This window comes from Gobius niger (assembly GCF_951799975.1).
Source record: "Gobius niger genome assembly, chromosome: 12".
NCBI lineage: Eukaryota > Metazoa > Chordata > Actinopteri > Gobiiformes > Gobiidae > Gobius > Gobius niger.
Genome location: NC_136863.1, coordinates 29,917,828 through 29,944,912, shown reverse-complemented (window position 1 = coordinate 29,944,912; position 27,085 = coordinate 29,917,828). Strand labels below are relative to the sequence as shown.

The following is a 27,085-nucleotide window of genomic DNA, read 5'->3' as shown; positions in this document are numbered from 1 at the left end:
TAAGGTGAGCTCACGTCTAAGCCAAAATTCTGAATAATGTCAGTATATTTGAAAATGATGTGCACTGTGTTTGGTGAATAACTGTGTAGATTTATTTTGTATATGACGCCTGTTCAAATGTGGTCACTGCTGCTGTGTATTTTTATACTCTGTCACTTAAGGAAAAAAGAAAACAAGAAGCACTTAAAACATGATAAATAAAAAGTGCCTTTGTATTTTGTACAATTTATACTGTCAGTTTGTGCTTTTGATTATTTACAAAAGTGTTATGCAGTACAGTAAGGTCACTCGACATCCCTTTCACCACTTGAGCATTCCAGGACAGTACTTGTCAATGAGCGACTGGTAGTAGGGCTTCAGCTTCTCCACGTCAGGCAGGTCAGTGGTTTTTGTGTAAAGATCATATTTGCTGAAAAAACAAAAGATAAAATAATTCAATACATAGTTTGATCATGTGGTGTTTGTAACTTGGCGGCCACTGACTTGAATTCTGTCACCCAGGGCAGCATCTGGAGGTCCTTGTCGTTGCACAGCTGCATGTAGTCTCCGTGTGAGTGCCAGGGGTAGAAGGAGTGGAAGCGGATCATGTACAGCCCCTAATAGAGTAAAGATGTTCATAGTGTAACACCAAGGGCTATAAAGTAATGAAAACAAAAAAACGGCGGATCAGGAGAAGGATCATTGACTTACTTCCTCGGGGATGGAGCTGTTGTTGAACTTCAAAACTCTGTAGAGATATTCTGCAGGTAAGACAAATTGTGTTATTTGTTTGTGTCACTGGAGAGGCTTGGGTCGGGACCAGTGCAAGTCCATCTTTAGATATGATCTTACCATCGTGACCCCAGGACATGAGCACTTTGTCCAGTCCACAGTTTGTTGCATAAATGCCACACTCGGTGCTAAACGAAGTAAAATGTTGAATAAAAAAGTGTAAAAGATCCACATATTTTGTCGTAGTCACAATTGAGGACAGTGATGGCAGAAGCAAATGAAAAAAGCCTCACTTGTACTTTGGGTTGGTCTCGTCTGGATTGTCCATGAATGAAGTGTCTCTGAAAACAATGTTCTTTTGAAACTTGCAGCCGACGGGAAACGTGTCTCCAACCACTGCCCACTGGACATTAGAGAAGACGACAGAACCACTTTAAATGTACGTATTCTGGCTCTTAAGACACATTATAGCCTTTGATGTTAATATATCTTGTATAGCACTGATTCTAAATCTAAATTTCCTTTTTTTTTGAGGTGGGAAGAGGGACAGAAAAACAGTAACAGATGTGACCAGAGGTGATTAGAGTAGCCAAAATATTTACTCAAACAAGAGCATTGTTACTCTGAAAAAGTAGTGACCTTAACAATTACTTAAGTAAGAGGAAAAAAGGACTTTGAGTAACTGTTATTGTAAGCCTGATTTAGTTTCAATTGCGCCATGAATTTATATAAACAAAACATAAATTAATGTGGAAATTGCGATATTTCCAAAGAAAATTCCAAGAAAATGGCCTGAAAATACAAAAAACAAATGAATTACTACCTCCATTTTATTGATCAAAATGAAGCTTTTTCTGCTTAAATATTTAGAAATATTTGAAAAAAAAAGTAACAATTATTTTTACTCAAGTAAGACTACAGGTGCTTCATTATAATTTCACACAAGTAGAAGTAAAAAGTTCATGTTGAGTACTTGGGTGTGACCACCATTTGCCTTGTGTTACCTGGGGCTCGTCCCACAGAGCCATCATCTTGCCCACGTCATGGATGAGGCCCACGAGCTGGAACCAGTCTGGATGGATATGAGCTGTTAGTTTGGTTTGTGTCCCCGACTCAGACTCTTGTGCCCTGCTTGTATCCTTTTAAAGAATCCTTGTTAAACTAAAGGAACTAAAACATTTGAGTTCTGTGAGAAAGGTGCCAAAGCGATGGAGAAAAAGCCCCGTGTGTGTATACCCCCCGCTTGACCCTGGTGGCTGTACCTTTGTCCGGGTGCTCTCGGCGAATGCCCTCAGCGGTCTGGAAGGCGTGGAAAGAGTTGGGGAAGTCCACGTCAGGGTCGGACTCGTCCACCAGCTGATCCAGAGACATTATGGCCTCCATCATCCCCATCTGACTGCGGCTGAAGCTGGTCCACTCTGCATGCTGAGAGACGCAGAGTAAAAGCATGGTACAGACGGTTTGTGTACTATCATTTGACACAATATTCCCCAAAAAACATCTCTCGTGCTGATCTCTTGCTCTGATTCTCAGCCTTAGATTATTTTTAAAGGCATGTTTCTAACCCACCTTCTGTTGGACAAAGCTCAGGGTCTGGTTCTTGTGCATCAGTTTGTAAGTCTTGAAGACGCGTTCAATCAGATCTCCACTCTGGAACGAAGTATCGCCACAGTAAATAATTTAATTTCAACGTATACTTACACCAACGTAGTAGTTTGTGTATACTCCTTAGATACCAATCTGATAATTGTTGGTTTGGCTGGTTATTGTTTGGAATAAACATGCCTACTAAAACTCTTTGTGCTGATAACGGTAATTAAGGTTCTATATAATGAGCGTTGTTTAAGCTTCTTTTAATTAGTTTTTATTGTTTGATAAATAAAGGAAAACAGGCAACTCAACCCTGATACCTGGGCAAGACACTTGGACTGATTTTCTGCTGGCTCTGAGAGGCCGAAGCAGTTTAAATAAAGCTGAAAACAATCATAAAATGTGAGCTTTTCTATCTACTTATCGATACTCTTATGGACGTCTCAAATGATTCGTTTACCTCATAGTTTCTGTAGTCGTCCTTCTTTTTCTCCTCCAAATTGGGCCGGTAAGCCAGAGATGGATCAGGGCCCTAGATTTAGAAATAAGATAATATTATCAAAAACGAATTATCAGCATGTTCAATAGTTTTCAAAAGGACTCTCGTACAATATCGATGACCCTCATGTCGTCTCCCAGGGTCGTGTTCAACTGACTGCCCCAGCCTTTTGTTTATATACAGACTGCGCGCTGCATCTGTGTCACATTTTAACCAAAGCAAGAGTAATGACTGCGCCACGCTGGACCTTAGCCCGCTCCAGATGTCCCTTTTCAATCATTCCCCAGTAACAGGTTCCCACCGATGTAGTATGACTCAGTACTTCTCCCCAGTTAAACATTCAGACTTACATTAATAATAAAAACAGGATTTTCAGTTGATTGCATAAGCGTGATTTCACGGTATCAAATTCCATTCAGAGGCTGCTTTTTGAGGTTAATCAAACAAACTCTAAACACACTGACCTGATCATTGCCAGGCATTGATTTCCCTCTGTATGACTGTAAACATTCAGTATTCTGCTATACTAACGTCACTGGAGTTGTGTTTAGGCTTGTTCTTACATGTTCACTACATTGACAACTCTGGCCCGTGATGATGAGAATTCCTAGATCTTTTCAGGTTTCTCAGCTAATGCTCTGTTTAATAATGGGTAATTTACCATTAGTTGTATGATTCTGTTTTAAGCACCGTTAGCTTTTCTGCGCATAAACGTTCACCTGGAAACACATACGTTGCCTAATAGTCACAATAAGCTGTTTTCTACAACAAAAGCCTCTGAGTGTGTTTTTCCGCCCATATTCACCTGCAATGACTTGAAAAAAACGTTGAATGTTATGCTTTCTGCAGGTCATTGAGGTAAAGGAGGTCATCAAGTCTGTATTTGTCTATCATCCTATTCAGGAGATATGGAAACGGGCTGTGGCTCAAATCCTCACTTCCCATTGGTTCAAACTAAATAGCTTTTGTTGTTGGACATCATAGACTTCTCTTGCTCAACATTTCAAATGAAAACTACACACAGCAGGTCTCAGTAGCTTATCTGGTGTGGCCCACTATCATGCATGAGACCTGTCCGGCCTGATGTTCTTTGTTTTTTCTCTAAACAACAACAACAACAACAACAACAACAACAGAGTCCTCACATTTGGACCATGAGGTGGCAGTAAATCTGTCTTGGAGCTTAACAGTGCAGAGTGTGGTCGATAAGGATTATACAGTACATCAGGAGTCACTTTAGAGCTCGCTCCCTCTGAATGTCAGAGCTGACCCTTTGGAAAGATTAAAGTTGCAGTTCTTTGCACTGGCATGGGGTCGGGGTCCCAAAATGATCTCATGATTGATATCTGAATCATCACATCACATCACTTATTTTGGCTTGATGTTATCTATTTAATCCATTTGTTTTTAACAGACAGGGCCCTGGAAGTTTGAATGTACTTTGGGAACCCCTGCCTATGGCTTGTCCTGCAGACTAACTGCAGTCCGTGGTCTGACCACTAGATGGCGCCACTATTGTGTACAATAGCGCCTGATTTTCTACAGGCTGTGAAAGATGATGAATGAATCTCAAATGACTCTGTTTCACAGTCAAATTGATTGATGCTCTCTCCTCACTCTTCACCCCATGAGCCAAGAGTATAATAAAAACCATCAGGGCTGCACCAAAATCAGATCAGTCTAACCAGTAAAACTAATTCAGATGTCTAAAATGCTTATGGTATTTATTTTTAGTAAATTGACTTCCTGACTTGGTTTGCTACAGAATCAGGAAGTCACGCCATTACACCAATCCGAATAAGCCTATGGGCCAAATATAAATACCATAAGGATTGTGCCAAAATCCAATCAGTCTAACCAGTCAAACTAATTGAGATGATTAAAAGGCCTGATTAAAAGTACATAGACACCAACACCAGCTCTTCATTGGTACCAGGTTTATTAGACAATGCAGCAGTTATAAAAACAGTGTTATACACATGGTTCAGACAAGGACACTTCCTTTGGGACTCTTACATTAGTACAGAGGAATATTCACATCATAACCAGTGTGTTAAATAACATTCAAGTCAACCATATACAATAATAAAGTGCTTTTGTACTGTGCTGTCCTATTGACCTTTGGGAAAAACTGGACGTGCAGCCATGTGTTCTCTTTAAATACTGCGTGTGTGTGTCCGCGCTGAAGGCATAGTCATGAATGAAAGGCGCTGTAGTAAGAGCACAGTGGGGCAGGCAGCAGACGGGCCCGGGATTAGGGTTAGCGTGTATCTTGGCGCTCTGAACTTATTCTTTTCTTTGCACTTAAAGCTGCTTGTTCACACGGAGGGGAGACGGCGAACCTATCGGGTCGAGGGCGATTCTCAGTGAGAGACGGGATTATGGGGTTTAGACGTAATCCTAGCGTAAAACAGAGGCGATGACGGCAGCAGGGCTAACGCAGGAAGGTCAGATTTAAGTGGCTTCTCCGCGAGTCTTTGTTCTGTAAATACGGACAAGTGGATCAGCTGCAAGTTACAGTAATACAATGTGAGGATGGACCGAGGCAGCTAATGCCAATAGACGTTTGAGCTGATTGGTTTTGCTATCTGTGAATGAATGAGGTCTTTGAAGACTTTCCAAGCCTATTTGTTAGTCTGAGCCTTTTGTAGAATGTAGACTCTTGTATACATTTAGCAGTTTATTATATTTATGAGAGCCTTTCACACAAGTTGAAGGTGCTCTCCACAGTCGGACTAAGGCATGGCGGTTCTATGGTGTGACAGTTTGTGCCATTGTCGTCATCTTCTTCTTCTTGTCGGAGTTTTACAGCGGTTGGCGACCGTTTCAGTGTCCTATCCGTAGCTGTGGGGGCTGCGGGGGTTGATAGGGGAGGAGTCTTCCCTGCCGCTCTGTCCAATCAGCTGGTAGAGACGGTGGCTGAGGTTCTGGACCTGACAGGTGCCAAGGACGCAGCCCACTCTCATCAGGTGGGCCCTCCCCCCAACACTGTTGACGTGGCGACGGCCCCGCGAGCGCCGTAGCCGGCCCGGGGGTCCTCCCTGCTCTGCTGCCGCCGCCTTTGACCCTCTGTGGACGTGATGCACAGGCGGTGGAGGCTCTCGGTGAAGCAGCGCTCTCCAGATGAGCGGAGCGTCGGGCTCTGGGAGGTAGCTGTCCATCAGCGGAGAGAAAGGGGGCGCAGAGGGGCTCAGGAGAGGCAGGAGAGGCGGCTGGTGTCTGGAAGGAAAGCAGAAGAATATGCCTTAGACCTGGGGTGTCCAAAGTGCAGCTCTCTAAACAATGTTGTAAATACACCCAGTGGATTCTCACTGCACTGACCCACCATACAGTCCCCAGGCAATGCGGGGGAAGTGTTTTGCCCAAGGGCACAACCACTTATAAACAGCATTTTCCCGTGTATGTGTGTTGGAGCAGTGCTTACTCATCCTCACATGGCTCTGCAGATACGCAAGTCAATAATTAAGACTTTTTGAAGGGGAGAATCTGTTGTTGTTTTATGAGAACTTCAACCAGATCAGAGAGGTTCAGACTGACCAGGCCATGTGCTGTTTACAGACCTGCGCTTATATAATCCAGCAACATCAGCGCGTTAATCACTGACTAATAATAGGAAGCCACTTTATAAAGAGGGGCAGGGCACCTTAAGAGCATTCAGTGCGACTTTAGGAAGGACCTCCTGTTCTCGCGGCCAACATTATCAAATTTACACTCATTATCTAACAGTTCAACTTTCTGTCACATTTTTAATTGGTTTATCTACTCAGAGACTTTCACTTGAGTAGCTTTTTGACTACATTTTTCGTCTGAGAGTAGTTTATCACACGGTAGTTTTCTCTTGTGCTTGAGTCATTATTTTAAACACAAATTAATAAATAATCACACTCTCCCCACTTTTGTTTTCTTTTACTACTTATTGTGGTGGCACTGGCAATCCAGTCATAAGCTTTTAATGAGGCTTGCAAAAACAAAGAGTCGATTTTTATTTGTTTGGGATAAAACCAGCATAAAACCAGCAAATAAATCAGCATCCAGTCTGTAATCCTGACTGGTATTCTGATCACTCGTCTGGCTCTTTCACACTAATTTCATTCATTGCCTTTTTCACTCCGCCTCACTCCTTTTGGAGCTAACTCTATTAGTCTTTTGAATTGAGCTTTGGCAGATTTGAACAGCAAACACATGAGTGTGACATGGTGTTATTTAGCGACTCGCAACTAACGTGAGCACCTGGCAACAAGCACGTTTATGGACACAGGAGCTCACACTTTTAGTTATAATGCTGGATCAGCTGGGTACTGGGCCCCTACGGTGAGCTGCAGCACAGCTAGACCCGTGACGAACGACTTAATAACATTTTCAGCACTTTGAATCACTGTGTGGATAAATTGTGCTTGACAAATGACTGAGACGCAGATCTAGACTTCTGTTAGCTTCTTTCCATCTATCAGTAATCTCCACGGTGAATAACTCACATGGTTAAATCCTTTATACCATATTTATGACTCCTGGTGGATTCCTTCATGTATTGTCCCTGCTTTGGTCGTGTTGCGCAGTCGTCTTTCCTTGTCCCACCCATATGGGTAATCACACAAAGTATGAAGTATTTCAGTTTAGACATTCTGGATTGGAATGACTACTATCCAAGTCCATCCCACATCACGCACAACTTGTCCCACTTTTACCACTTAGAGATGACCAACTAATCTACTGGGATACAGTCCTAGTGTGTGTAATTGCGGCTTCACGCGGTATTTGTTGTAGTGTTGCGTAATATTGCGATAACGAGAATTTGGTGATAAATCGTGCTGCCCAATTAGGAAGCAAAGGGCAGAAACATAAAGAGCAGACTACTGTCTTTCCACGGATAGAACTCAAGCGTCACCTGTGGCTTTGTGAACGAATAGAAGTTAGTCTTGTACTTGAAATTGTGATTATATAATGCACTCCACAGTAATTTCCTTGTTCTTGTTCCCTTGCTTGTACAATGTGTGTGTGTGTGTGTGGGGTTTGCGGAGCTTCTTTCACATTCCTTATTTCCTGTTGTCCTTCAGAGCTCAGCGTGGGGCTCTCACTGACTAAAAGGTACCGGTAATGCAGGAAGAAAAAAAAAAAACTGGCCCAATTTTTTCTAAGTTTCGGCGCCTGGTGGGTCCTGGGAAAGAAAGTTACTTGGTTTTCCTAATTCAAATAGAATGTTTGAACACTAATAAAGAAATTAAGATGAGCATTTTCATTCGATCGTATTGTTTGGCATGATTAATAATGTAGAATTAGTTCTGACAAAAAGTAGGTTGCGTAAACTAAGTACCGCCTAAAGTACTGGAAACATTGTAAGTTGTCCAGCCCTACATAATGGCGTGTTCCTCTGTTCCGGACACCCGCTGACGTAATTCTCCACTAACCAGTAAAACGCTAAGCCCTCTCATCTTTATTACAACCCTAACCTAATTCCACCTGAACCTTTTAAACATGTCTTAACCTTTAAAAAAAAGAAAAAAGAAGACCTGGACACGCACTTAGCCCATTCACAAATCCACCTTGGGGAAGACATGTGGCCTTAATGTGTTGACATCTATGGTTTATATAAAAACAAAAAGGCGTCACTTGGATTTGAGTACACAAACAAGAAAGAGCCTCCTGTTGGATAATTACTGCGTGGGTGATAGTCTTTCAGGTAACGACAAGTTATTTAATCACAACTGACGCAATGAGCTGCTCCTGATTTCCTTAACAACCACCTCTGCCCGAGGTCATGGAAGAGTTGTTAGTTTGAGAAGGGTCGAATCATCGGCATCGAGCTGAGACAATATTTGAGGTGGTTATTGCAGAAACTACAACAGTTGGGTTAAGAAGACATTGGGACAGTGGGAAACCTTTGTCAGTTCTCTCGATCATCAATACAATATCTTGGGGAAAATGTATGAATGAGTCATTGCAGAAGCTTGTCAAAACAATTCAACGAACGTGTGCACACAGAGCTAAAGGTGAAAAGAAAATACAGAATAGGAGTGTGTGACCTTTTATGACAATGAGCACTGAGGACTTTTTTTGTCTATGTACGTGAAGAAGTGACACGAAGTTTAATGTTTTCTCCAATAGCAAAAATGAACTCAAGATAATATTGCTCATTATAGTTTCAAAAAGCAGTGCTAAAAAGTACAAACAACACGACTGGACATTTTTTGACTTAGATGGCTGCCTTTTTCTTCAGATTTCAAAATGTCAGCCATCTTAAGTTGAAAAATGTCGAGCTGTGTGTTATTTTTAGGGGAATGTTGTCCATAATTGGCAAAAGTATAGTGCCCTTAATTTCAAATGTAGTCCCTCCATCTGAAGATGTATACGTGATCTATTTTGATCTGACATCTTGATCATAATATTAATGAAATTAAATAGTTCCTGGATTTTAAAGCATTAAAAACATTGTGACCCCTACTAGTTTCACTCATTTATTCACTTTTATAGAAGGACTGCACCTTTGGAGTTTGCAGCTAGAGTCTCTAAGCATCTCATCTCTTTTAAAGAAGGCGGTAGTCTCTAATGCAATGGCTGACTTCTTGACCCTGCAGACAGATGTATCCTGTTTAAAACCCCCTCAATCAGCTTGTCCCACCTCCTGCCACCTCAGAGCGACCTCACAGCACTGACCAACCATGTTCTCACAATAATGCCTCGGTACTGTCCCAGCTGCCCATTGGCCAGCACTGTCCTGTAATACACTTTAATTACTTTTAATAGATGGATCACATTTGTTACAGAATACAGCCCCATTGGAAGAAAAACTCTTCTGCCTGGGAAATGGCAACTGAAGTCATCACACAGTTTGTCACCAGGGCTTGACAAGAACCTTTTTGCTCTCTGGCCACTGTTTGCCTTTTCCAAAAGTTATTTGGAGCCATTAAGTCTTTATGAGCTATTTAATAATTGGAATTGTTTTCCTGCACAAATGATCTGGGTACAAACTTCATTGTTTGGAACAGGGAAAAATATGATATTACTATAATAGAACAGAACTAGATATAAATATAGGGAACACCAAACTTTGCCATGGCAACTGTGTCGGCCATCTTGAGATTGTCTGATTAGATAAATTCTGATTGAAAGTAATGTAAAATAAGACCCCCTATAATCAGATGCCTTTGAGTCCTAATAACACCAGGAAGTCCATCTGTCTTTGTCAGGAAATTATTAAACTGAAATATGAACATGAATACACTACACTACCTACACTGCCTGACTCATGATATGTTTATATGTCAATGAATACAATTAATTAATAAAACAATGTAGTTTCTCAGTCATTCAGGTAGTGTAATTTATAGTAACTGGACTTACTTTTGATTCACCTTTTTTTAGTGTAATCATTAAATCACTACATTTATTTTACACTAATAAGTAATTGGCATTATTCAACATCTTTGTTTTAATGGATAGCACACAACTATGACAACAGAAAATAAGGATAGCAGCGAAGTAGATTAAAAATAAAAAACACAAAATCCAATGTGCTCTTGACTAGCATGTACAGTCACAATATGGCCGCCAGAGCTAACACAAATTCCTATGCATGTAATCTGTGTTTCTATAATTGCATTTTTATTTATTTTTGAGAACGTAGCAAATATTTATATTGTTTTAAGGATAACAAAACGCACAGTGTTTTTTTTGTTTTGGTTTTTTTAAAGAAGCGAAAGAAACAATTATAGGCGAACTTATTATTTTTTGTCAGACGCGTCGGCACCGCTAGCTAATTATTTTTGCGCACGTGCGGTGTTAGCTCATCTGCAGGTAAGGCAACTAAACAATTGATTTTGCCCCCTTTTGCATTAAAAATACAGATTATTTCTCGTCATATTCGCTGTGTTTCTGGTGTTGTTGAGGTACCTGTGCCTGTGGATGGGCGTCTGGACGGTCAAAGCCCGGGACTGGATCTCCGGCAGGAGGCCGAGCAGCACACAGAGCCAAGCCCAGATGAACATGCACATCCCGGGGTAAGCGGAGACGCGCGGTCCGGTGAGCCCTGGAGCCTGCTGGACCGACCAAGCGTTTTTCAAACTCCTCGCAAGAACCTCAAAAAAAACTCTCAAACTTGCACACTGTCTGTCCTGTATGTGTGTATAAAACGTTGCATCCTTTGTTCAGGTGTTACTTGCATCCCTGGAGGTTTAGAATCCCATCTTGCTTCAAATGGGAACACACGCAAGGCTCAAGCAGAGATCGTGAGATGTCCCAAGTACCTGTGTTGTGATTTATAAAGCCCCATAGAGGGAGGAGGAGGCTGGGAAGAAGGAGGTGGGAGGAGAGCTTAGCGAGCCTATTGTCTAACCTCCAATGGACCAACCTCATTAAACCCCAGGGACTCTAGTCTTCACCTGAGCCTAGGGGCCATCATATTGTTATTATAGAAAAGTACCAGTCACTGCTGCTGTGGTAACTTTTGATCTTTGTCTTTTGCTTCTGAAAAAGGGCACACTGACCTTTCACTGTGCCGTTTGGATTGTATTATTGGATTTAGTTTCCTTTTACAAACAGAATTCTATTTAAGGCAGTAGTTGGCTTGACCTAGTTGGGGCTGACCAAGGATGGACATGACGTTTTCAATCAATGGGAAAGCTACATAAAACTAAAAACATGTACAATAGGCCAGGGTGAACGAGAGTGCGCATGGGGGACGACGGATGGAAATTAGCCCCTGGATACAGTCCGATGTGGCGTGTTTACATGCATGAGACCCATGTGTGTTTATTAACATGCACTGTCCCGTCCAAAATATAAAAATTTAATATTGATAAGGTGTCGATGAATATAGTTATCTCATTAACAAAGTTTTAATTGCATTTAGAGAGGCCGGAGAACAATAAACGAGTTTTATTTGCACATTAGAGGAGATGTGCCCTTCTAAATGCTTCTGAGGATACAAAATAGGCCACAAAATCTGACCTTTTTCCAAACCAGGTCTATAAAAAGGAATACAATATAAGTAACAGGGTGCAAGCAATCCAATCTAAAATTTCAGCCCACAGATCAATTACTGAGTAAGTTCCAGTTTAGGAAAGGAGACATGTTTGACTGAGCATTGAACTGAAAGGACGAAGATATCAGAGCATGAATAAGAAGCTTATAGGCAATGTCATGTTTTCCTACGACTGTTTTCATGAAGACGATTTAAAGCCAAAGCCAGAAAAGACTTTTAAAGATTTGCCGAGTGCTTCTGGTGTTGTTAAATAAGATAAGACAATCTTTCTTTGTCCCACAAGGGGGGAATTGTGTGATCGCAGCAGCCAGCACAGCATCAAGGAGGACAAATGACATTGGTAGTCAAGTAGCAAGGAGCAGGAAGGAATATAATAAGGTGGGGAATCGGATCCACTGCAGAAATGTATTGGCACCTTTCCATGAGGCTGAACAATGCAGATAATAGCTGAAGCATAAGTTATGGCGACGTGTCAACAAGCAGCAACTTCCTCTCTCTTGGTACAGCTGTGTTTTTTGTTTTTTCTCTTTCTGCGAACTTCATTTGTGGTTTCTGTGTTCCAAATTCCATCTTTGCCGTGTTTTTGTGAGATTCGGCAGATTTTTTTTTTACTTCAGAGTTCATGATCCTGAAGAAAGCAGCTTTTTAATAGTAAACAAACAGCTAGTGTATGAGGTAAAGACTTTTCAGACCTACAAATTTCTTCTTCTGAAACACTGAAGAGGCACCAAGAGCCCCCCACACCGGTAACAAAGGAGAAGCTATCCAGGCAAGACTCGCAGCTAAGCCACACATCCCTCCTGTCTCTACTATTGTTCTGGCTAATGGGCGGCATAGTAGTGGAGCGGTTAGTGCTCGCGCTTCACAGCTACAAGGTCCCGGGTTTGATTCCCTTCTGAACGTGTCTGCGTAGGTTTCCTCCAGGTACTCCAGTTTCCCAGGAGGCACTGCACCGTTTTAGAGATCAGAGGAGCACTGAAGGCAGCCAGCCAGGTTTCCTCTACCTCCAAGAACATGCTGGTCAGGTTGGCCCACAGTGGTGGCGCAGCGGCTCTGGACTAACGCCTGAACATGTTTTCGTTGTACGCTTGTACAATGACAAATAAAGCACTTTCTTACTTGCGTAAAGGGACTACATGCAAGTAGGTCATTTTATACTCACTACTGCCACCTCAAGTCTTACGCTTAACTGCAGATTCTATATTAAGCTCATGACGGCAATTCAGACCTGAAATAACAACCTTTTGAGTGACAGTGAAGGATTTTAGAGATAGTTTTGGTGAATAGGTCTCGGCTCATTCTACACATTAAAGGAACAGGCCACTGTTTTTCCATACTGAGATATGTTCTTATCTGAGCTTAGACGAGTTGATAAGCACCTGTCTGGTCTTTGTGCGTGCCCTCAGTCACGCAAAACGACCAAAGATGTTGTTAGCGTTTGGCCTCTCCCAGTATATTCCTATAGCTCCAAGCGGGGTGAAGTTAGAAGCGACCACGCTCTTCCACAGGCACGCACAAAAACCAGACAGGTACGAATCAACTCGTCTAAGCTCAGGCAAAAAAAACTGGCATATTCCTTTAAGACATTGCTGGAACATGTAGGGGGAGTCCCTTAAATCATAATGAAATTGGACATTTAAATTTGAAAGCAAATTGCTAAGGCTATAATTATTTATTTATAATTATTTATCCTTTGCAAACAATATGGGTCTGTGATTTAGATCTGTACAAATTTGGTCTAAAATGCATGTTTATGCTGTTCATACACTGCCAAGAATAACGGTTACCTGGATGTAACTAACTGTTCTGATTTGATGTTGCTGGAGTTGGTCAGGTTTAGGTTCAGCAACGGGCCGGCACAGTAGCGCAGCAGTTAGTGCCTCCGCTTCACAGCTAGAAGGTCCTAGGTTCGATTCCCACCAGGACGAGGCCTTTCTGTGTGCAGTTTGCATGTTCTCCGCGTGTCTGTGTAGGTTTCCTCCGGGTACTTTGGTTTCCCGTACCACTAAAAACATGTGCAACAGGTGAATCCTCCAGCCAGGTGATTCTGACCATCAGCCTGGCTCCACATCATGGAGATGGGTCCCCGGGCGTGGCACTGCCGTTGAGCACTACTCCTTACGGGTTGCCTCAGTGGCATCGAAGGATGGGTTTAATGCAGAAGATGCATTTTATTATGCAAACAAACAAACTGTTCCACATAGCGTGGCTCTATGTGCACGTATCGACCCTACCCAGTACACGCTTGCTTTTCCAGAAGACAACACGACCGCAGTTGTTGCGGGCGGTGCCCCCACAGAGGCGCACGCTGCACAGATCGTCTTCTGGTGGAGTTATGGAATCATTCAGAGGTACCAAAGCTAATAAAACAGAAAAGAAACCGCTAAAATTCAAGCTATGCAACTTGCAAATGTTATGCTAACGACAAAATCTCCTTTACAGCAGTATGATGTTGTGAAATGTTAAATCTGTATAACCTGCACATTATAACCCTCTCTCGTTTGCCAATTGGAGGCCAGCACTTATCATCAGTCAAACTTTAGCACGCATTATCCACAACCAGAGCTCGGTTCCAAAACGTATACCTGGTCAGACCGGTTTGGCCCTGGCCTGCGCTATGGAAAAGCTCGCCAAACTGGGTTGACCAGACATTGGGCTGAGTCATGCCTGCCAGTGGAGAAGAGGCTTTTGAGCCCAAAGAATGAGATCAGGTTGTTCCATCAATGGATTTCTTTTTCCCTGAAGGCGCGGGCATATTCCAAGATGATAATGCCAGGATTCATTCATCACATTGTGAAAGTGGTTCAGGGAGCATGAGATGCATTGGCCACCACAGAGTCCAACCCTATTGAGAGTCTTTTGGATGTGCTGGCGAAGGCTTTGCGCAGTGGTCACACTCTCATCATCAATACAAGATCTTGGTTAAAAATGAATCCAAATGGTTCTTTAGATATGGCAGAAGCTTATTGAAACAATGCCACAGCTGTAATCAAAGCTAATGGCACAAACCAAATATTGAAGCTTGTGACATTTTTTTGTGGCAACTATTTTTTGGTCAGGCATTCTATTCCCGTCTTCTCTCGAATTATAAAACTCCTATAGCTATTTTAAATGTGCAACACGAACAAAATGTCTACAAACATTTTTTTGTAGACATGTTTTATGAAGTATGAGTGGAAAGTGCCATTTCAGTAACATTAACATTGAGGAGCTATTTAAATACCAAGAGCTGGTGGGAACAAAGTTTAATTACCAGCCTGTAATTCCTCCATGAAGAGATGAAAATTCTTTTAAGCCTTCAGTATGACCTAAAGTAGGGAATGTGAGTGAAAAGTGACTGCTCTTCTCTGGACTCAGGTGAGGCGCTGTGGGCAGGTGTAATGAAGCCGGTGCGTGGAGGTGGCCTGGACTCTTAATTAAAGTGTGAGCGTGCGCCTGTGACTCAGCGTTACCTCCTGAGCTCAGTTTGCCTCAAGGTAAGTCGTTCTCTTCTTCTCTGCATCCCCTCTGGCATATTACCCACATGTCAAAGAGTGGTTTCAGAGGTAGGTTTAACAAAGTTCTCTCCTCAGTGACACATGATATCTGGAGTACAATCCAGGCAAGCTCACTTTTAAGTGTATGAAAAACTCTTAAAAGTTATCCAGCCCTAATTTCTCAAGTTGCAAGTCTAGCCGTTTAACCTCGAAGGTGAAGCCAGACCCAGATTTGTTTCGGGGTATTTAGGAAGGCGCCACCGTAGTCACTGTGGCTTAGATCCTTTGGAACACACACATCTTTTCCCTGGAAGTGGGCCCAAGCTGGCTGTAAATTCTATCTACTTAGACCTTAAACTTACACAATTGTCCTTTGAGTCAAACCAAAATGATGATCTTACCGAAGATGATGGAGCAGTACATTCTGACAGGAGGCGGGAATTGGTTGATATGTTGATATGCCAATACTTACAGTTTATTTAGAAAACGGTTTCACATGAGTTAATGGGTATAAAAAGAGGGTAGAACGCCCCTCTGTGGTGATGAGTGTCACTGCATGTTACCTACTTTTTAGTTTAAGACTATGTGGCAAGTGCTGAGGATTCACAACTTTTCATTTATTGCAAATTGTTTTTTGTCATAGGATCTGGCAACCCAAAGTGTTCTGCTTTCTAATTACATTATAAACAGAAGAAGGAAACAACCAACTTATACATCATATAAATTGTGTATAATGACCCATAACAGTTATATATGTGTAATTATATATACAGTGGTATGCAAAGGTTTGGGCACCTCTGTAAATTTTCATGATTTTTCTTTATAAATCATTGGTTGTCTGGATAAGAAATTTCAGTTAAAAATATCATATAAGAGACGCAGTGATATTTGAAGAGGTGAAATAATGTTAATATGATTTCTGGAAAGTGTGCAAGAATCATTTAAACAAAATTAGGCATGTACATACATTTAGGCCCCACAAATGAAAGAAATAGCTCAATATTCTGTGCATCCTCCTTTTGCAGAAATAACAGCCTCTAAACGCTTCCTATAGCTTCAATCAGAGTCTGGATTCTGGCAGAAGGTATTTGGACCATTCTTCTTTACAAAACCTCTCCAGTTCAGTCAGGTTTGATGGTTTCCGAGCATGGACAGCCCGCTTTACATCACACCACAAATAATAATAATAATATTCAGGTCTGGGGACTGAGCTGGCCATTCCAGAACGTTGGACTTGTTCCTCTGCATGAGTGTTTAGGGTCGTTGTCTTGTTGAAAGATCCAGCCCCGGCGCAACTTCAACCTTGTCCCTGATTCCTGATTACTGAAAAGGCTTTTTCCGCATTACTCGTCCATACAGCATCTCCTTGTGTAAAGTGCACTGAGTAGTGGAACGATAAACCATGATGTTGAACAATCATTGTTTCCAGGTCCAGGTTGTTTTGAGGCTCCCGTGTTGCCGCTCTTCAGAGAAGATGCAAAGACGAGAAACACTTACAATAGGCCTCCTTAAATACTCTTTCTCTCGATTGGATTCACCTGGAGGTCAAGGGTCACTGAGGTCACCAATTTTTAGTTCTAATAATTAGTACCCAAGGTATTGAAATCAATAAAATGACAGGGGTGCCTACATTTGTTTAAATCATTCTTGCACACTTACCATAAATCTTTCTTTCACTTCTCAAATATCATGTTTGTTTCCTATATGATATATTTAACTGAAATTTATTATCCAGACAACCGATGATCTATAAAGGACGATGATAAAAATTTACAAGGGTGTCCAAACTTTTGCATACTACTGTGTATATATATATATTATATATAAACAATATATATATATATAAACAAAACAGACCCTGTCTGGGAGCACATGATGACGTTTATGTGGCCTCATAAGCAAGAACCATCAAATGTAATATTACAACATGCAAGAACTTATCATCATCATCCAAAAAATAATATTAAAAAAAAGCATTTGAGTAAGCTTATTGGATGAGCTGAAACTTCTTCAAATCAAGTACAGGATGTAACAAGTCCGTGTTTAGAAACTATGAGAGTCACAAAGGAGACAGAAGCCACTGAATCAGTTTTCAGGAATCCTACAGCAATGTCTGGAATGTCAAAATGACCATAGAAGCCAAGAGGGGGCGCTGTTGCTCAACCCAACTGCATTGAGTCGTGTGTTTCCAGTTTGTCCCATTGGTTTCTAGATTTACAGTTGCACTGTCTTTTGGTTCGATTTTCTCTTAATATTTTAGACGCTTCTTTTCTTCTTAAATCATTTCATATCTAAAATGGCCTTTGCCACTAATAATGTGTTTCTATTGATATTTCTTGCATGTGTATTATTTTGAGTTATTAGACATGAAATACCAATTATCATACAAGCCTTGCAAACAAACAAAACTTTGAAACAAGTCAATTACAGATTTTTTTAATAAAAGATGCAAAGACAAGCTTTAAATTGATAAACATTACAAACGGGCACGAAAATATTCATATGAATGCAGCTGAGTAATATCTTTAAATATAGCATTGTCCATTCACTGGGCTGTTGTAACATAAATGCATCGTGCTGAAATGACCTGGGCTTCTATATTAAAGTGCATATGACAGATTTTTCTCATTTGTACTTCCTGTGATGGTGAGTACAAGTGAGAAATGTGTGAAGTGGCATTTTAATGAAGAAAAGTTGAGAAAAATGTTTCAAGAGTAGAACTAGGACTCCCTCATGGCCCTTAAGTACAGTACAGTTTTGTAATGTTTTACCTCTTCCTATCTCCAAGTAAGTGAACTAATAAACATTACAAAACTGTCAAACCAGAGAAAACATATTAATAAAAATATTTCACTTGTGTGAACTATGCTTTGGTGAAAAAGGTTGTCGAACCTGTCATATGTCCTTTATGCAAAACATGCACTTCTTTGTGGTAAATCACATGCAATGTTACATTAAACAATGTAACAAGTCCTCACAGTTATTTACAGAGAGAGAGAATGAGTCAGTCCATGTTGTCTGTTAAAGCAGACACATCAAGCAAAATCAAAGTTTTCAATGTTCCTTCATCAAAAACATATTTTTTGTCGCTTTATTCATTCTAGTTTAAATAATCCTGTTTTCCCCCGGCTGCATAAAGTATGCTCTTGTGAACGTCCTGCATTGTCCAAGACCATAAATTGTCACCGTACTCATTCTGAGCAGTTCTGTGCCCAATGTGTGTTCAAATTTGCGCCATTGAAAAATGAACCTTGGATGTTCTGTTCTTGTGTTTCTCATTCCAACTACTGCCTGTGGGGGGCGCTTCAGGCCAATGCAAAATCCTCACTCATGAACATAAGCGGACTTTTAAGTGTTTCTAATGTTTGTGTTCTGCATGATATGTCCACTCGAAGCCCTGCTGAAGAGTTGGCCTACAGTTCTAGCTGCTGCCTGCTCTCCTGGCCCAGTGCGGTGATGAGGTCCTCCATGGGCTGAATGTCCTCTCGCTCCAACAGGCCGTGCTGCAGGCTGAACAGGCTCAGGTGACTGAACAGAGTGTTGAGGTGAGGCTGCAGACCCAGGGCCAGCGTCTCCCTGTAGTGGCTCCAGTAAATGTGCGCCAGAGTTCGGAACAGCAGCAAAAACACCTTCTGCACCAGGAAGATGAAGCCGTTTGGAAATGCAGAGCCTGGACACCACCAGGTGAGTGCGTAACAGAAGGGTGAGACAGAAAAGGTGCCGTGTAAGAAAGACATGCTGTAGGTAGTAAATGCAGACAGGTGGAACCAGCCTGTTCCTCTGAGATAATCAAGTTACATTTACATATGCAATGTGTCACAAGTCACTTAGTGACTAAGGTTTATAAGATGAATGCCTTGTAGTTCCCGCAGGCACACGCAGTGACTGATGTATAAAGTGCAGAGAATTTGACGTAACCTGATGTCTAAACTGTGCTGATTGTGATGATTGCTTTGGTAGGTGACAGTAAAACTGCCCTGGCTCGGGGATTTTCATGTCATTATTATTTGATTGTTTAATTTATTCATTTAAAAGGCAAATGCAACATCAACATTTAACACATGAATGAAAAGCAAAAAATAGTTATAACAGACATCCATGGTTTGCTCTCTGAGGCATTGTTGTTGAGTGTTAAAGCCTATACCTCTTTTTTTTAAATTACAAACAATGAAAGATGTGCCACTAAATGACTGATGTTAGTTGTGGTCCAACCCCATTCCTAACTTCTAACATATTTGTAATATTACGTTTCTTCACAGGGACAAGTTCATACGTTTCACAACTTGGAGGGTCAGAAGGTCATGGTCACAAAAATGCTAGAAAACTCGCCCGGGAGTTCATGAAATTGATACAAATGCTTTGTAATTAGATGGACAGTGTTTTTCCCACAAATGCCTGTGTTTACAACATGCTAAATGAGGACAACACAAAAGTGCCTTTAAGTGTGTGTACCTGCTTTTGTGGGGAACACGTCCTCGTCAGTGAGGAGGTCTTGAATATAAGACATGGCATAGTCCAAGTACAGAGGAGCAGAGCATTTGAGCTTCCTGCCCTGCTCATCAGTCCATGTGTACACTCTGTGGAGACAGCATCACAACAAAGCAGACATCGCTTTAGCTTAGTTAGAAAGCAGGATGTCCCGACAACATCTGATGATTACAAGACCTTTTGTTCAAAAAATGTGTATTGTTAAAAAATTTTTTTTTTTAAAGTGAAATTAATATATATCGTAGACTCATGGCATGTATAAAGTGACATATGTCAAGCCGTTGTTTTTGATGATTTTGGCTTGCAGCTTGTAAAAACCCCAAATTCAAAATCTCATAAGATTTTAATATTACATGAAATCAATAAAAAAAGTTATTTTAAATGTCGGTTCTCTGAAAACTATAATTGTGCATAAGTACTTAGTACTTGGTTGCCTCAATGTGGCGTGGCATGGATGCTATCAGCCTGTGGCACTGCTGAGGTGTTATGGAAGACCAGGATGCTTCAATAGCTCCTCCAGCTCTTCTGCATTGTTTGGTCTCATGTTTCTCATCTTTCCTTTGCCAACGTTCAGATCAGACGAGTTTGCTGGCCATTCAAATACAGTGATCTGATGGTCACTGAACCAGGTTTTGGTACTTTAGGCAGTGTGGGCAGGTGTGTGGGCAGTCCTGCTGGAAAATGAAGTCAGCATCTCCATAAAGCTTGTCTGTTGAAGGAATTATGAAGTGCTCTAAAATCTTCTGGTTGACGTCTGCATTGACTCTGGACTTAATAAAGCAGAGTGGACCAACATCAGCAGAAGACATGGCTTTGCAAATCATCACAGACTGTGGAAACTTCACACTGGACTTCAAGCATCTTGGATTGTGTGCTCCTCCATTCTTCCTCCAGACTCTGGGACCTTGGTTTCCAAATGAGATGCAAAATTTGCTCTCATCAAAAAAGAGAACTGTGGACCACTGAGCAACAGACCAGTTCTTTCTCTCTTTAGCCCACGTAAGATGCTTCTGATGTTGTTTGTAGTTCAGGGGCAGCTTAACCAGAGGAATACGACATTTGAAGCCTATGTCCAGGATCTGTCTGTGTGTGGTGGCTCTTGATGCACAGACTTCTGCTTCAGTCCACTCCTTGTGAAGGTCCCCACACTTTTGAATGGCCTTTTCCTGACAATCCTCTCCAGACTGCGCTCATCCCTGCGGCTTGTGCACTTTTTTCTTCTACACTTTTTCCATCCACTTAACTTTCTATTAATGTGCTTTGATACAGCACTTTGAGATTCCAACTTCTTTTGCCATTACCTTTGGAGGGCGTCAATGATGGTTTTCTGCACAACTGTCAGGTCAGCAGTCTTCCCCATGATGGTGAATTCTACTGAACCAGACTGAGAGACTATTTAAAGTCCCTTTGCAGGTGTTGTAGATGAATTAGCAGATGGAAGTGTGACACTGAGCTACAATATAGTGCCTTTTGACAAGATTAACATTTTCTGAGATTTTGAATTTGGGGTTTTTACAAGCTGTAAGACTTGATATATATCACTTAACATGTCATGAGTCTACATCATATATTAGTTTCACATTTTAAAGGGACCAAATGGAGTTTAAAAATTATGTATTTTCCTCCCCTACATGTTCCAACAATGTCCTGGTTGTAGAATGAGCCCAGACCTGTTCACCACAACTGCCTCTAAAATCCTGCACTGTCACTCAAAAAGGTGTTACTTCGGGTCCGAAGTGCCGTCATGCATGAGCTTAGTATAGAAGGTGCAGTTAGGTGGCAGTAGTGAGTATAAAATGGCTAACTTGCATCTAGCCCCTTTAAGTTGAATAACAAAGATGGATTCTCATGTGTTTATAAACTCACAAATACCGCGAGAATTCCGCCTGCTGGCACGGTAACTCCTCATTACATTATTACTTTTTGGATGTTGACGCATATGCAACCATTTGATAAAAGTATCAGTACCGAGATATGCATGACCCCAGGACGACACCAGGGTTTAACTTGTCTCTAGCAGAGGACAGTCATATCAGGACAGTAGTTTGGTGAATAGAAGTGAGCAAAGCTGGTGTATTTGTCTCAAAGGGGAGCTGAACCCACACTGGGCGCTGCAGTTCTCTGAATGTGCATGGTCTCAAACAAACTACTATCAGACTAAAACTCAGTGGTAAGATGGAAATAACCGTCAGGTACAGGTGTCACTTAGTTTTAAATCAGCGGTTCAAACTGTGGTTCAGGGACCAGAGGTGAGAGAATGTGGCCATTTTAATAAGTAGGGAAAAATAGTGTGGTCCTAAACACTAGTCTGATATTTAGTGATTCTCACTCAGTGAGGCAGAGCCTGATCTGTATGTGTTCCTCTTCTGCGCTGCACTACTGCATTTAACTGTTTCTGACTGTAAATGCGTTTGTTCTACTGTACTTAGTGGAATTTTGCTTGGGGCCCCAGAAAGGCGAGCACTGGCTCTGATGTAACGTTTTCAGAGTTAGACTTTTTGGAGGAAAAGTAATGAATTTGCACTAGAACTGCCAGGTAACTTTCCACAGATGAAACTATACTGTCAATATAAACAATGCAATTACACATACATTACTGCTTTGCAAAAACAAGATGAATAATTTTCTCTAAAAATATTTCAATGTTCGTTAGTGTACTTGTACATAAAGCAGTGGACGTACGTGTTTCCTGGTCCACAGGCGGTGGGGCAGGTGCTTGGGGTGCAGAACTCCGACAGCGTGCTCGAGAACAGGTTTATGTGTTTGAAAAAGGCCACCGCTGAGGAGAAACACCAAAGAACCACTATTGCTATTTCACGTCCAGGCAATGCTTTTGGCACAAGATTAGATCCTTGATTAGAGCAAGATATAGCACAGAAACATTCACGTACTGTTGCTGGCCAGCCACTCGGACTGGTCGAGTCCTGGAGGCAGTGAAGTCAGGGCGTGCATGTCCGTGTGGGTGATCCTCTGGCAAACATACTGAGGCTGGAGGTACGGACGCTCCTCCAGGTTATTGTTGTTGATGCCCCTAAAGATAAACACACAAAACACTGAATAAGAGTCAAGTATGGCGCAGGACAGTTGACACTCATTTGGCTTCTCTTGCTATGTGGTTGCCATGCTGGAATGTCATCTGCATCATTTTATATCGTGATGGTGCATGAGCAGCTAGTTGTTGTTGTTTACATTACCGTGTGTTAGGAAGGAATGATATTGGACCACGGCTAACAATATAAAATGTACATTCTCTCTCTTTCATTGTAAGCAGAAATCTGGTATAGGACCTTCAATTTATTGTTTAATTATTTGTTTTACTTGAACCATTTCAGAATCACATTTTTAAATAAACTGTACTGGACAGGATATAAGCCAAATCATCACTGTCGGTAATGTTCCGGTCAAAGTTACACCTACCTACCATCATAGCAGAACAACCGGCTATTTGGTGACCATTACGTCGCTTAAAGTGGTTTTACGGCGATATGCCAGGTTCACATTCATCTTCCATTGCAGTGCGACTGTCCACGTGGCGTAATCAGTCTATGGAAGAGTTTTGCTCTATTCACGAGTGCAATAAAGGAACCTCACAGTGTTGTATATGGAGCCACCATACGTACTCACATTTCCTACTGTAAGAAAAGATCCAGAACATCGTGACGAATGGATTAAATTAGTAAATTTGACATATAGCTAAAAAGTAATGTTATTTGTAACCAATACGCCTATTTACTTAATACAACTGTTTTTTATTTATTTATTGGTTTAGCAAGGGCCGTCTCAGTAACACTGTGTCCCCGTTTCTTGCAGAATTCTTTTAAAGCATCGATTTTTAACGCTCACAATATTCAATATCTGTGTCAACTGTCCTGTCTAAACAACAACAACAACAGGGAAAATGTGTAGGAAATGCAGGAGTAATGTAAACAAGAAACTTTTGTCTCAAAGATTTCCTTGCAGTCGAGGACAAAATGTTGGCCTGGTAAAACAACTCTTTAGAAGTATTTTTTCTTCCAAAAGCAAACCATTTACTCCCAGTTCTTTGGAACATACAGTTGTGCAGAATTTGACTGCAGACATTTGATGGATTTATAGCCGGTCCTGCACTAAAGGATAAGGGAATCCCTCATACATGCACTGATAACAGACAATACTGCAGACCCTCACATCTAATAAACCAAAAGTCAGTAGAGTTACTGCTAATGGACGGCTTTAGCTCCCTCACTGCAGTCATTACTGATGAATTACCATGACCTTTTAAAATGTATATTCCTCATCAGAGCAGAGAAAGACATTGAAGCACTTCCTCATAATGTTTGTGTTCCCTAGTACCTGCAGGGTTAGACCAAGACCAGATTACGATTAAACACATTTCAACAACACAAAACGCGCTTATACCACAGTTTGAGAACCACTGCAGTTGGCAGTGCACTCCTGTCGCTGTATTTGACCTAGTTACGACGTGGATCTGTGAAGCAGGTTTGAAATCATGCCTGGTTTATCTCAGTGGATCTTTATCGAGGCTGGCTGCCGTACAAGAGCGATGGCTACTATGCTCAGAGTAACTCGGAACATTTTGAAATCCAGTAGAAAATATCAGTGATGGAATACCCCCTATACCCACCCATCTGGCTTTTCTCTCAGCCCTGGCCCTTTCTTCCTCTTTTGGCTTTGATTTGGCTCAGTTTGACTTGTTGTTATTTGTTTTCATTACTGTAGATTTGACAGCTTTAACCGTGTGATCAAAGAGCAGTCCTAACTCATCATTTCTGTCCCTTAGGCTGTAGCTCGGGCTGGAGAGTTGTCACAACAATAGAGCGATGCAGGTGGACGTGCCCTTGACGTCTCTAAACTGGGCCATTATTTGACTTTATGCAAAGTTAAGGATCTGCAGTATTTGGTTAGTGTGGCCTAGTAGATTTTTATCTCCACTACTATGACTGGCACTACTATGTCTTATGAGTTTCAACATTTGTCAAGTAAACTCATATTTAGTTCTTAGTGGCGTGGTGCTGGGTGAGTTGGGCATTGTCTGGTCGATTAGTGACGGCGAGTCTGTCAGCTGGTGTGGCGGCGGCGGCGGTGACGGCAGCTGAGCTTGTACTCACACCGACCTTGCCGTGGCGATAAGGCAAACACTGGGCCGTTCTGTGTCAGGGCGCTCTCCTCTTTTCCGCTGTCTGGGCTGCGCAGGTTCCAGAGGAGAGCGGGGCCCCGACAGCAGGGCTTTGTCCACGCCAAAGGTCAGCTGAGGCAGGAGGAAGTGCACCCTTCACGGAGGAATGTAAACGCCGGCTGCACAGCTACTTTACTACACTTTTTATGTCTCTTATTGCAGCTACAGTGATTTGTATTCAGTTTTCACTTCACTTATCTGTTTATTTAGTTTGTAAATGCTGTTGCGAAAAGGTCAGCTGCCGCGCACATGAAGCAGACTTTCTCAGGCGGCGCACCAGGGTTCGCTCAAAGACGATGTTTGGCGTAAAAAGGCTGTACAAGTGAACTCGGGTCGCCTTGATTACAGACAGGACTTTCTCTGTTTTCAGATTAGATCATTGTCTCGTGAACCAAAGCACAAAAGGTCATCATCAGTTATAACATTCATACTTGACATCATAAGTAGCTTGTAGTAACATTAGTAGTAACAGTTGAAGGAGCAGTAATTGCGTTAGTGAAGTACATGCTTCAGTTCTTTTAAAGATTTTTAGGCCTGTAAGCTTAAGTAGACAGTAGGAGACATTCAGCAAAGTGTCGGAGCTCGGAGTTCAACTCGTAACATTGAGTCTAACACAGTGGGATCGTGACCAAAACGAGGCTAAAATGACACTTCATGTGGAAAATCGTGACTAAAACTGAACATTTGTACATTTGAACTTCATTTTGTGGTCTTCAGTGGCTTCTTGTACAGTGTTGCGTCACTTGGTATTTCTATGACGATCATTTGGCAATACACTTTGTTACCGCAGCCGACATTCCTCATCTATAGTGCAGCACCTTTTCATGCTTCCTTTGGCCGTAGCTCGCTTCCACCTCAGTTTTGACCCCTGTAAGATGAATCCGCTCCATGACGTCGTGTTTAACTTTAAAGGGGAAGTCCTTCCACTAACATCCTGCTCTTCCCTCCTGCCTCCTGGCCATACCTGCCAGCCGTCAGCACAAGCCCGCTGCGCCGAGGGGAGGGAGAGGGGGAGGACCTTCTTGTAAAAATAGTATTTGTGTGTAAACAGCGCTTTCTGCCCCGGCCATGTGTTTACTTTACACGCCACCGTCAGGGCCAGGGCCACAGTAGCCCCATCCCAAAGCAAACATTTGGGAGAGCGCGTATGTACACAGCAAGCGGAACTGTCCCACCCGTCCCTGCGCTCAACGCCACACGGTTTAAACCTTCTCTGATGCCATCACGCAAATATGCAGCCTGTATGCAGCTCTTATCTGCTCGCATTCCTCAGTAAAAACATTAGCTGACAGCTTTTTGGCAGTGTTGTGACAGCTCTTTCTGTTGTAAGCAGGAATACAGTAGGTAAAAACAGTAGGTAAATAGTAAGGGCACTCACAGCTTCTTGTTGCCGATGTCGGTCGGCTGCTGAGCGGTGTCCTCTGCTTCTGACGCCGAGGGGTAACTATGGCAACCCCCCATGGCACACGGCTAGGAGCGCAGAGGTCGCTTTTGGCAGACCCACTTTTCCATCCCGAGCATTCTCAACCCCCAAAAGCAGCTGTTTTTTTGTTTGCTTTTTTACCTCACGCAGGTCACACAAGGCGGGCAACACTTCCTGGACACTAACATGGCTGCGCTTTTAAAGCACTCACAGCTGTTCCCCTTAGTTTGAAAACAAATGAAGGGGCTCGGAGGAAAAGTGTAGAAAAGTACTGCCGTGCGCTCCTCTCTTTCCAGTGTGTGTGTTTCTTCTGTCTTTGTCTGCAGAGAGAAGGCCCACACCCCACAGGCTCCTCCCCACCTCAGGGCTCCAGAGCGGACAGGCAGGTTTCCCCAGCCCACAGACCCGCCCCCCCCCTGATCCCAGGGGTGAGGAGAGAGAGGCAGGTAGAGCCGCCAAAAGATTTGCTCAGTTTAGAGACGCTCAAATGATTGTCAAGTGAAAAGTATTGAAACAAAGAAAAAAGAAGTACTTGGTGGAGAAAATACAACTTGAGTACTGAGTAGCTGTATGAGCAAATGTCTGATTTATGATTTATTAGTGACGTAATCTGACAAAACATTAGTATTAAGATAAGATGGTACTTTATTGATCTCACAGATGGAGATAAAAAAAATTGCAAAAATTCTGATCATTCAAATGAGTGCACTAAAATAAAACCATGAAACAAGAAGCAACGATTGAA

The 27,085-nt window shown here is 42.0% G+C and overlaps 3 protein-coding genes across 3 annotated transcripts; all 3 read right to left on the bottom strand.

Moving 5' to 3' along the window:
• Window positions 1–196: 196 nt before the first annotated feature.
• On the bottom strand, window positions 197–2,928 carry miox (myo-inositol oxygenase; the record flags this gene model as incomplete). The annotated part of the gene is made up of 10 exons (XM_079567589.1): window positions 197–409; window positions 484–596; window positions 691–740; window positions 832–899; window positions 1,005–1,114; window positions 1,716–1,783; window positions 1,974–2,136; window positions 2,281–2,361; window positions 2,762–2,833; window positions 2,911–2,928. 10 exons carry the CDS (start codon window positions 2,926–2,928, stop codon window positions 301–303), a joined length of 852 nt encoding a protein of 283 aa, XP_079423715.1. The 3' UTR covers window positions 197–300.
• Window positions 2,929–5,091: 2,163 nt separating this feature from the next.
• adm2b (adrenomedullin 2b) lies at window positions 5,092–11,008 on the bottom strand. Its single transcript, XM_079567226.1, has 2 exons — window positions 10,688–11,008; window positions 5,092–6,019 (listed from the first exon to the last, which is right to left on the bottom strand). Exons 1-2 carry the CDS (start codon window positions 10,786–10,788, stop codon window positions 5,635–5,637), a joined length of 486 nt encoding a protein of 161 aa, XP_079423352.1. The 5' UTR covers window positions 10,789–11,008; the 3' UTR covers window positions 5,092–5,634.
• Window positions 11,009–18,218: 7,210 nt separating this feature from the next.
• Window positions 18,219–26,625, bottom strand: LOC306971287 (MOB kinase activator 2). The gene is made up of 5 exons (XM_079567522.1): window positions 26,296–26,625; window positions 22,633–22,772; window positions 22,424–22,520; window positions 19,706–19,830; window positions 18,219–18,923 (listed from the first exon to the last, which is right to left on the bottom strand). Exons 1-5 carry the CDS (start codon window positions 26,376–26,378, stop codon window positions 18,667–18,669), a joined length of 702 nt encoding a protein of 233 aa, XP_079423648.1. The 5' UTR covers window positions 26,379–26,625; the 3' UTR covers window positions 18,219–18,666.
• Window positions 26,626–27,085: the final 460 nt, after the last annotated feature.

Bases quoted from the DNA above. Each gene is read 5' to 3' on its own strand.
- LOC306971287 (XM_079567522.1), bottom strand. From the start codon at position 26,378: ATGGGGGGTTGCCATAGTTACCCCTCGGCGTCAGAAGCAGAGGACACC. The intron at 22,521-22,632 runs GTACGTGAATGT...GTTTCTCCTCAG, and splicing joins CGAGTGGCTGGCCAGCAACA to CGGTGGCCTTTTTCAAACAC. The intron at 19,831-22,423 runs GTACGTCCACTG...CTGTCTCCACAG, and splicing joins GCCTGTGGACCAGGAAACAC to AGTGTACACATGGACTGATG.
- adm2b (XM_079567226.1), bottom strand. From the start codon at position 10,788: ATGTGCATGTTCATCTGGGCTTGGCTCTGTGTGCTGCTCGGCCTCCTG. The intron at 6,020-10,687 runs GTACCTCAACAA...CTTTCCTTCCAG, and splicing joins ACGCCCATCCACAGGCACAG to ACACCAGCCGCCTCTCCTGC.